The sequence below is a fragment of the Lathyrus oleraceus genome, chromosome 6, assembly GCF_024323335.1.
Source record: "Lathyrus oleraceus cultivar Zhongwan6 chromosome 6, CAAS_Psat_ZW6_1.0, whole genome shotgun sequence".
Classification (NCBI taxonomy): domain Eukaryota; kingdom Viridiplantae; phylum Streptophyta; class Magnoliopsida; order Fabales; family Fabaceae; genus Lathyrus; species Lathyrus oleraceus.
This window is the reverse complement of record NC_066584.1, coordinates 115,049,973-115,061,151: the sequence shown is the minus strand read 5'-3', so window position 1 is coordinate 115,061,151 and position 11,179 is coordinate 115,049,973. Positions and strand designations below refer to the sequence as shown.

General features: G+C 28.9%; 1 protein-coding gene and 1 non-coding gene across 2 annotated transcripts; both read right to left on the bottom strand.

Annotated features, from left to right (window-relative positions):
- Positions 1-7,458: 7,458 nt before the first annotated feature.
- Positions 7,459-10,769, bottom strand: LOC127092897 (uncharacterized). The gene is made up of 4 exons (XM_051031787.1): positions 10,556-10,769; positions 10,375-10,452; positions 10,156-10,251; positions 7,459-7,762 (listed from the first exon to the last, which is right to left on the bottom strand). The coding sequence occupies exons 1-4, from the start codon at positions 10,556-10,558 to the stop codon at positions 7,691-7,693; spliced, it is 249 nt and encodes an 82-aa protein (XP_050887744.1). The 5' UTR covers positions 10,559-10,769; the 3' UTR covers positions 7,459-7,690.
- Positions 10,733-10,820, bottom strand: TRNAY-GUA (transfer RNA tyrosine (anticodon GUA)). Its single transcript is given in 2 exon segments — positions 10,733-10,768; positions 10,784-10,820. It is a non-coding gene; the product is annotated as a tRNA-Tyr (tRNA).
- Positions 10,821-11,179: the final 359 nt, after the last annotated feature.

Genomic DNA, 11,179 nt, shown 5'->3' with positions numbered 1-11,179 from the left:
ATATATATATATATATTATCTATAATATATATATATCTATATATATATAATATTATATATTATATTATATATAATATATATATATATATATATAAAATATTAATAGAAAGATTTAATTAAAAATTAAAATAAGTTAATCAATATTTCATTATAAATTAAAAGTAATATTTATTTTGACACATTTATTTAATAAATAAATCGGAAAATTAGATAATAATAAAAAGTGACATTCACATTTACACATAGAAAGTAATGATTAGAGTCTTGGAAAGAAAACACAAGCACAATCAATAATACATTGTTCTACAGTTGGAATATACCGAGGATCAGTATTTGAATCAAACACGGCAAAAACGGGGATTCCTTCTTTTTGTCTCATGAGAACCCAACCAAAGCTTAGTCACTCTTCTGAATGATTCTAGTAAGGTACTGATTTAACACAAATATGTCACATATTATGGTGATAGTGAAATTTAGAAAACTAGGTGTGTTTTAAATCACATGGGATGATAGAGATGTGGTTTAGGAGTAGAAGTATAACTAATGTTGTTGACTTTGTTGTTAAGGAATTGTTTATATTGGACAATTAGATGTGATGGGCTAGCATCATGAGTTATTAAAAAAAGTTGTATTTAAAATAGGTTCCATAGATTTTTATTTGTTATTTTTGGCTTTTAATTTGTGTAAAAAAATATTTTTTGGTTACATTTCTAGTTTTTTAAATACATTATTTTTTTTTATTATGTTTTTCTTTAGTTGGTGTAAAATTTGTTCATAATAAAATAGATCTCTATCATTTTTATTTTTATTCTTGATTTGAGGAATTAAAATTAATTTAAATTTGATTTTGTAGGGATTACAACAAAATAATAAGGACAAAAACAATTTTGTGTATTTAATATGGTTCTATGTATTTTGCAGATAAAAATTTTCAATAATTTTGATAATGACAACTGAAAAAGAAAGAATAAATAATAATTATCATCAAATCAAAGAAGCAAGTAAAAGTTCAAGAGTTAAGTTTCAGTTGAAAGACTCAATTAAAGTTAAATCAAGTTAAAAGGAACTAAAGTGTGAAGTTGTGAAAGTTCGCATGATCCACTATTTAACGTGTTATCTTGTTTTTATTAGAAAATTGTAAATGAAGCAAGAGTGGGTCTTGAGGTACTAAGGTAATGCGTGCGCGTCAACACACACACAAAGTATTTCAAGTCTCTCATCTTTTTTATAAAACTTCTTAAAACTAATTCGATCAAGTGCTTAAACAATTAAGAAGCTTGTTTGATCAATTAGGAAGATAAAATACATTAGTTAATTGATTAAGTCCTTTTTCTAATTGATTAAAACAATGTGTAACGCCTCTTAATCGATTAAGGGGGCTTTTAATTTATTCAATGACATCGAAATTCAAAGTTTCATTATTTGACTTAAGATAATCGATTAAGATATGTTTCAATCGATTAAAATATCAAAAATCCCATGAATTATTGCCTTTTTGAACTAGATTTTTTCTTATATAAATGATGGTGCTCTTAATTTCAAAATACATCAGTTTTATGAATATAAACTATCTCTTATATTTCTATCTCTCATTCTTTTATAAAGTTCTTTTTCACTAGAGTTGTCTCCATGCTAAGAGAGTGAACAGTTTTATCTAAAAATTGTGTTGTATTTGTGTTGTGATGTAAGCGTTTATTCAATGGTGTAGTTCTCTTGTGATCATTTTATAATAAATTTGAAGGTTGCAAGCTAAGCTTGTAAAAAAATTGGTTTAAGTTTATTGTGTTGAGCCCGTGTAAAAGCTTTAGTTGTTTCTGGAACGTTATTGAGTTGAGCTTGTGTAAGCTCTAGTTTTTTGTGAAAGATTTTTGGACTGATCATGTGCAAAAGCTCAAATTATTTTGTAAAGTTGTTTGGGTTATTCGTTCGAAAAAGATCAAGATTGTTTTAGTGAAAATATCAAAAAGAAACTCTTGGGAACTGAAGTAGACCAAATCTTTTAGGCTGAACTAGAGTAAACCTTTGGTGTGATCTTTCTATCATTTTATATTTTTATTTATGTTATTTAATTTGTTGTTTATTTATCTATATCTTCTCATTTCTATTATTATGTTGCTTCATCTCTATTTATTTCTATCTTCTAATATAAATCATCTTAAATCAAAGCATTTTTATAAATCCGTTTTTGAAATTGGAGTATCACAATTCACCCCCTTCTAATCTTGTATTTGGAGATACTTGATCAATAAGTGGTATCAGAGTCTAAATCTTGTTATAAGAATAATCATCTCAAAAGGTAGGAATGACTTCAAACAATTCATTAAATAGACCTTCATCTTTTAATGGATAGGGGTGTGCTTTATGGAAAGAGAAGATGAGAATCTTTATAAAGAGAATGATGTATGATATCCAGACAACTATAAAAAAAGAAGTTTATTTGTTTCCACACATCTAGTTTATGATGTTGTGGAAAACAAAGCTAGAGAAATGTGAATCAAAGAGGATAACATCAAGAAAAATAAATTATATTAGATTTTGACGATGACAATGAGAATAAAGAAAAACTATCATGAGTATCACCAAAAAAGAAAAAGATTAAAGTAAATTCAAAAGTGAGAAGGTTTCAACGTTTGGCCACGTTACAACACAAGAAAGAGCAGGTGATTAGGGATGATAAACGAGTATGTCTGTCCTGTAAAATCCCGCAAAAAATAGCAGAATGGGGTGGACATTGTTGAGGGTGCGAGTCAAAAACCTTAACTCGTCTTGCATTTAAAGTGAAGGCGTCGTGGGACGGATCCGTATGCATTATACATTTTAAGCCTAAAAATTCAAATTTTATGTTAATGTCAATATCCGCAAAAGCCCACAAAAAGATAGGACGGGACGGAACAAACACATTAAAGAATATACGCCTAAACTCTTAGTCCATCCCACACTAAAATGCGGATAAATCAGACATGTCTAACGAATCAGATCCATTTTACTACCTTTAATAATAATTCATGATGAAAAATATGTATTTGTTAACTTAAACAAAGATTAAAATTAATTTATTATAAAATACAATGCACATATTAATCGAAACACTCACCATATTAACCGATACACGTACGAGAATATGTAATCTTATTTACTTAATTAATCATTAAATTATATTCAATTTAAATACTATGATTTGAAATAAGATAAAAGTATATTCTTGTAACTAAAGTAAAATATTGTAAGAGGCAGTATAGTTTAGTAAATATTGATATCGAGTTAAATAATAAAAAACTATATACAATAGGAGGGCCGGTTGGTTTGTCGGAAAAAACAAAAGTGGGACATGACCAAACTGGGTACCGGCGGCAGCAGTGAAACATAATTAATAAGAACATGCACTTAAAACATCACTAATTCCATCTCTTTCTTTCTAGTACTTGTCTTTTTTTTTTCCTTTCTTATTTCTTAAACAGGACGAATTCAATTATTACTAAACTAATAATAGGGTGTGTTTCTAGTGTTTTAAACAATTCAATATGCAATTTATTTAATAGAAACAGGTCTGATCCGGCAGTTCAGCGGTCAAACTAATAAATAGGTGAATTTCTTTAATCGATGAATTGCACTTTTTTTTGAACATATATTTTAAAGAGTGAAAAAATAAAGTCCAATATTCAAATATCTTTTCCCTTGTATCTTAACTTAATATGAAAATTTTAAAATAAATCTATCTCTTATTTATTAATTCACCTCAAAAATATTTTCTCTCTCATAATCATTCTCCTTTTTTATTATATAATTAGTTCTTATTATATAATTTCTTTTTAAAATTTATTATTTTCATATGCATGTTAAAATTTAATTGATATACAAAAGAATTTTTATATTGTCAGTTAAATTTTTTTATGCGTATGACTTTTTTTTTAATCACATATAAAATACGGTTCTATTTATAAAAAAAATTAAAATTCATTAATAATCAATGTATTTTGATTATATTATGAATCAGATGTATTGATTATTCAATAAATTTAAAAGGTTAATTTTCTCTATATGATGGAATATTATCTAGGAATGATTGTCATACATCGATGATGTAAAAAAATTTACAGCATGCAAATTAATCTTTTATTGTTACCCTTATTCAATTTTAATGATACATTTTTATTTTACATTTAGCATTGTCATTTAATTTTAGTGTTTTTGCTAAACCTTTTATAATTTATTGTTTTTTTTTGTTTGGTAAGAATTGTACTTATCATTTTGGATATGAAGTGACTAACTATAAAATAAGAATTTTGTGTCCCATTGAAAAAAAACTTTATCTTTTATCTTTATTTTATATGAATTTGGTTATTAAAGTTTTTGAATTAGAGTTAATTATGACAAAAATTTGTTTTGATTTTATAAATTATTTTTAAAGAAAATCGTAATTTTATGTAAATTGATTTTTTTATATATATTATATCAACAACAATACATCAATGATTTATCGGTCTAACCAATGACTCTATAATCCAATACTTTAATTTATCTAATCATCATCTAAATCTTAAATTTTATGAATTTAATTATTGAATATTTTGAATTATAGGATTTAATTTTCGAATATCTGTTGAAAATTTTGTTTTGATTTTATATATTATTTTTAAAGAAAATCATAATTTTTTGTAAATTTTTTTTTTATATATTAGATCAAGTTCGACCGATGACTTGACCAATAACTCAATAACCGAATACTTAATCCAACCGATCACCACTAAATTGAAGTCATTATTATATACAAGAAATTATATATTGAAAAAATTCAATATGTTATACGGATATCAATTATCCCGAATAATTAATATTTAATGTTGCATTTGAGAATATTTTGATCAATTTCATAAAAAAAACTGAAAATTACAGATAGAAATACAACATATTTCTTTATTTTAATTAAAGTTTATGTGAATTGACTTGTAAGGTAGATCTCAAAACTCAAAATGCACAAAGATATTTATAAATTATCTATTATATAGATCTTCACATGGCCAGTAGAAATTCCTTATCAATTTATTTCTTGACATACACATGTGTTTATTATTTAACAATATTTTTTTAAAAGAATTTAAATTAATTAATTTAGGGTAAGAAAATAGTATAAGGAGCAAGTTTTGGATGCGCATAAACATAGTGAATTAATGATGTGGAGTAAGTGGATATGGATTCCATAGAATCTTAATGATACTACTAAAAACCATTAAAGTATTAAAAAATTCAGGGTGCATATAGCATTATTTAACCAACTAAGTATAAAATATCAAGATGCAAATGAATATTCATAATACTGTGTTCTCCATAAAAGAAATAGTTTTGAGCAGACCAATCATGCATATCTTTTATATGAAAAATGAATTTGCTTGGTTGTCGATTTGGTTTGACCAAAGAAATAATAAGAAGTTTCTGTGTACTCTACCTCTTTCACACCCTCTTACTTATTTTATTATTTTTTAATATAACTAGAAACACATGGAGTAGATCGTGTGGAAAAGGAACAATCGTGATTGTAAGTACTTGTGAACAAACTAGAAACACGTGGATAATAGCATATGAACCAGAAATCTAGTGATTTGTTCAAACATGCTAACTTGTATTTTTGGAACATAAATTAAAAAAAAATATATAATAAAAATTTATTAAAAATTATGTGTTAAATTTAATACAAATTTATAATTAATAATATTATTTTTTTTTTAAATATTAATTTTTTATTAGTGAATTTTTTAACTTGTGTCCTTCCAATAACATAACTTAGCATTATCCATGCTTTATTATTTTATTAATAATTTGCAGAATTATATGTAAAAGTAAGTATACCTATTTTGGGAAATAATTGAAAATGATATTTCTTAAAGTGAGAGGGATGTGAATTAAATGTAAGTGGTTAAGGGTTTGTCAATATGACTTGTGACTAGGGATGAAACATCAAGATTGGATATAGTTGGTTTTCAGCGAAATAAAAAAAAAGTTTTTTTTTAAATTAAAACAAACAAATCTTAAATCCTAAATTAAATTAATTAGAAATGCAGGAAATCTTAAATATATATATAAAAGAAAAGTGACATATATCTCTATTGTCTTAAAATTTACTATGAGGTGTGAAGATCTGGTAAAATTGAGAATTTAGCTCATGACACCTATGTTCTCCAGACTAAAAAAAAAAAGTTATGTGAGATTTTAATTTGGCTTCTCAATTTCTTTTACTTCCCTAATTATCTATCAAATATGGTTCGGGAAACAAAAAATTGAAACAAATAAACAATTTTATTGAAAGATTTAGAAATCATAAAAGAGAATATATAGGGGGGAATAGTATCTCGTTAAGTGATTCCACTTCACAATTGTCACTATTTTATTAACATATTTAGTATAAATTTTTTTTATAAATGCTTCAAATACAAATTTAATTTAAATAATTATTTTAAAACATCATTTAATTTTAAAGTTATTTTAAATAGATTTTTATAAAAGTATTTTTTAATATAATCTTTTGAAAAATTGCAATTCCGACTATGTTTTAAGCTTTAATAATGAATGTTGATATTATATGATGTCAAAATTAATCATTCAAATTTAAAAAAATGAACATAAAAAAATTTATAATATTTTAAAAAAGAATTTTATAAAATTCATTTTTAAAAATATAAGAAGAAAAATTCTTTTTTTTTTAAAGCTGAAGGCCTTAATATCGCCTGCGTAAGTGCCAACAGCCAAAATGCTCCTTCTCTGTGTCTATTTTCCCATATATGCCAAAGAACCTCAGCATGAAACTCTTACATTTGAACAACTCTAAATAACTAACTTTGGCTGAGCATGCTCTTCTTTTATCACATCTGACCATCATTTTGCAGTGAAACACTACTGCAAAACACTTGGTACAAAACAGCTAATCAACAGGAAAAAGCTCACATGGTGTTGCTGACAAGTAATAAAAGCAATAAAGGGAATTCATACACCATTCAAATATTGCAAAACCAGAGCCTTTTACTTTCAACCATTTCCATGCCAAACTTTTTGCAACCTCAATCAACAATTCAATCTCAATCTTTTTTCTGGAAAACGCTTTTATTCCTCGATTCCAAATCACTCTAACACATACAAATTAAATTGTAATGAACCTCTATTCCAAATTCTTCCCTCTGTTCACCAAACTTGCAAACTGACCATAGTGTTCTTTAGCTTTGCCAAGTGCGTACAACAATCTGTTTAAACACCTCATTCCACTCTATAGAGTAAAACAGATGCTCAGGAAATAAGTGATCATTGACTAGTTAAATACAAACGATTTTCTTTCTGTACAATAAAAAGAAGAAAAAAAACAATGCTCTTGTGCTGTTCACACAAATTTCCTTACAAAATTCACAAGGGTCATCCCTGTTTTGAGATGACCGTGAATATCAAGGCTCAATGTTATAGGTTTTACATGCAAAATTGAGGGCAAAATATTATAATTGACTTTATATAACGAGTTATCTTACAAAATAGGAAGAAAAATAATAATGACTATCATCATACACCAAGCTACCAACTTGTATCATAAACGATATCAAGTAATATGATGATGAGGATGGCAACAACAATATTTATAAAATAAGATATGAACCATTAGAAGCGGGTTTTTTTTCCTTTCTATCAAACCTTGTTGTAGAGGAGCTACCCAAAATTAATCCTGTTTGACATTTGCACTTTCAGATTTAGCGGGTTCTGTCGGGGATGGTCCAGCATCTGCCTTGTCCTGATTTAACATTGAGATTTGTAATTCAATTTATATTTATGTTCATGGAAGCTTCTCAGATGAAATTATCAAGACAATTGTTTACAAGCACACACATTCACCAACACAAATATCATTCCCCACAAGCATGATGCAAACGACCAAAACATAATCCATACACTGATGAAGCCGCAAAAATCAACAAGGACAACCAAATGATCACTCATTTTTACACAATACATGTTTAAGATGATATAAAAAACAACAAAAAGATTTCTTCTCAATAAGGAATGTCTTGACTACCCTTAACACAAATCCTTGACAGTCAAACAAAATATCATAATGGACAACAGACATTTGAACAATGTTAGAATTATTCCTGAGGAGACCAACCCCCTAAAAATCATGTGAGGTAACAAACTAACAAGATAAAAAAAACAGGGGAATAGTACTCGCTTCTAATACAAATTTTCCCTTATTCATTTAACCAATTATACTTCATTACCCAATAAACCTTATGGGGCATTATCAGTTATAATACAACAAGAGCCAAAATGTTCTAACTCAAATCATATCTATAGCCAACAACCATTGGCCTTTAAATCTTCTAAGTAGTTTCCAATAGTACTGTAGGTCTTCCTCAGCCTCTAGCAATTGGATAACACTTCATTAGATCTACTCTCTTTACTATGAAACCTACAGGTCTCCTCCACACATACCCTACCCACCTTAGTCGAAATTCAACCATCATTTCTACAATAACTCTCTAATACTATCGGTTATAATAATGCACAAATTTAAAACTGAAAATAGTAAAACAATTTTCTATACATTCATCATACTTTTTCCTTTCAAGCTCAAATAAATGTATCCTCACCACAAGGGGTCAGTCCATGGAATCCTAAAGACTACAGAGTACAAACAATTTAGGAATTTCAAATGAATTACTATTCGTTAATTAGGCTTGAGCTTTCCTCTTTTCCTAATTTTTAGTCACAATGTTGAAGTTCTTTGAATCTGGGCCATTATTTACATTTGGGCTAGTACAGAAAGGCAAAGGAGTCAATATTTAAAGCTTACAAAATCACATTGTTGGTGATAACTTTATTGGGCCAGGAAAGAAGCAGTCAGGGGTTTTGAAAGAAGCAACCCAAAAGCATGGAAAGAACCATGCAGGCGCTACCTCGGGTCGCCCGGCTATGACCTGGGTCGCTCGACCCAAACCTATAATTACCACCTAATCCATCTCCCCAAACGTGGCAGACGAGGTGCTCAGGCGAAGGTCAGCTTGGCCATACCGGAAAGGAAGGAAACCCTCCCTCCAATTTAGGAGGAAGAACTGGTCCTCTCCCTACTCCCATGTACATTGTTGGGAAAGTAGGAGAAAACCATTTCCTCCTTATTACCCGGCCCAAGAAACCATCAATTTATATTCCAAGCCCAAAGGTTGGGGATTCATTCACTAATCTCATGTAATCAGAGCATAAGCACCCTCTTGCGATCACACATGTAAGTAGGGTCATCATCCTCATTGTACTTCACAAGTACCGATACCCTTCAAGAAAAGACACTGAAAAGAATACTTCTATTACTTATAACTTTTTTGAAGGATATAAATTGGAAATTAGATCTCAGCATCACCTTCAGTGCAATGACAAGTAACATTAAGTCTGTGTTAACTAGTTCAAAAAGATCATATGCACAACTAAAAAAGCAAACGTATTTGCACTTGGTAGCAGAACCCAAAACATTATTTTGCTAAACTGAAAAACTATTCCACGAGATCATATTTCCAGTAAATACTTATTTCTAGAGAGATATATTAAAAGGATCACCACTTATCTATGTTTGTTACAGCTCGACACTCATCAAAGCCGTTCAACATTTCTAGCACAGATGACCTCATATCTTTCAATAATTAAGTAATGCTATTAACATAAAATCTCAACAAACTAAAACAACATTGAGGTACAACGAAATGGTTATTCATTCATAAGCACTTCGGTCTTCAGTTCACGCAGCACGAGCATTAGTTCATCTAATGAATTTCAACATTCTTTAACTTAAATCAAAGAAAGCCTCAAATCAAATCTATTTAGTTTCCCCTCCATGCTCACATAATTTTAAGCCATGTCTTAACATCATTATCCCCTCTATGTAAGCATAAACACCTCTGAAAAAATGTGTCTGTGTCATTATCCGAAACTGAGACTGACACTTATGATTGATTTAATTTATTCATTTTTATAAATTATTACCGGTGTCGACGTGTTGGTTTAGTATCGTGTTTTAGGTGGCCGTGTTTAGTAGAATCTATTCACCCACAATGTTCAAATAGATCACAAAAGCCACATATTTGTGAAACATTTCACAAACAATTCTAAAAAAGTTAGAGAAAGAAAACATTGACTCACTTTAATGTTAGTGTTGTTTGAAGGCTTGATCGGACATGCTGGAGGCGCTCTCTCTGGTTTCCTATACTCCCAGCCAAAAACCCCATAGATTTTCCCCTGAAAACAGAAAAAATAGGATCATAATTCACAAATACATGCTAAAAAACAACGTATATTTTTATAGGTATGTAAAAAACTGAAATTTAAAAAATAATTAATGGTGTTGGGTAAGATCGATACCATGAGAAAATCGAAGAGTAGAGGAAGAACATTGACAATTGGGACGAGAAAGAGGGGAAGCAAACAAACTAAGCAAACCTATAACAAATTCAATTTCATATGTTGAGCAAAATCGATCGCGTTAATAGAATGACCAAGAACAAATCGTAGATTGAAACAATTATTATTGCGATAACACTACCATGTTGGGATGAATCTTGACGCAAAAATCGACGACGGTGGTTGTTTCGAGCGTCGATTGAGGGAACCAGGTTGAGGTAGGAGAAAGAGAGCGAATCCAGTATTGTAATTTCAGATCAAAACTGAGGCTGATTTGGTAATTTTAAATAAAAGGAAAAAAATAAAAGACAAAAAAAGTTCCGACCTACCGGATTCGAACCAGTGACCTAAGGATTATCTGTGAAGCCCACTACAGTCCTCCGCTCTACCAACTGAGCTAAGGTCGGTTGATGAAAGATATTTTCACCAAAGTCTACAAAGCCTATAAAATACACAATATGAAGACAAGTATTATCAAGGTTATTATGCATTATAGTTCTGACAAGTAGCATGAATAAACCAGATCAAAATTTTAGAGATTGGCTTCTTGGTGAAGTTTTTAGATCAAAAAATGTGCTTAAGATCTTAGATTAATTTTGGGCTAACAATATCATAGTGGCATGGTCTATATAATGTTTTGTTGTGCCTTTAGTTAAAATCTATGTTAAAGGACAATGAAATTGTGCTCTGGAATTAGCGGCCTTAGAATTAAACATTGTGTTTTAAAAAAAAAATCTATAAAACAATTATACTAGATTACGTGAGA

Excerpts from the sequence above, each read along its gene's own strand:
- LOC127092897 (XM_051031787.1), bottom strand. Across the intron at positions 10,252-10,374 it reads TACTCTTCGATTTTCTCATG|GGGAAAATCTATGGGGTTTT; the intron begins GTATCGATCTTA and ends TTCTGTTTTCAG. Across the intron at positions 7,763-10,155 it reads CAAACAACACTAACATTAAA|GACAAGGCAGATGCTGGACC; the intron begins GTGAGTCAATGT and ends ATGTTAAATCAG.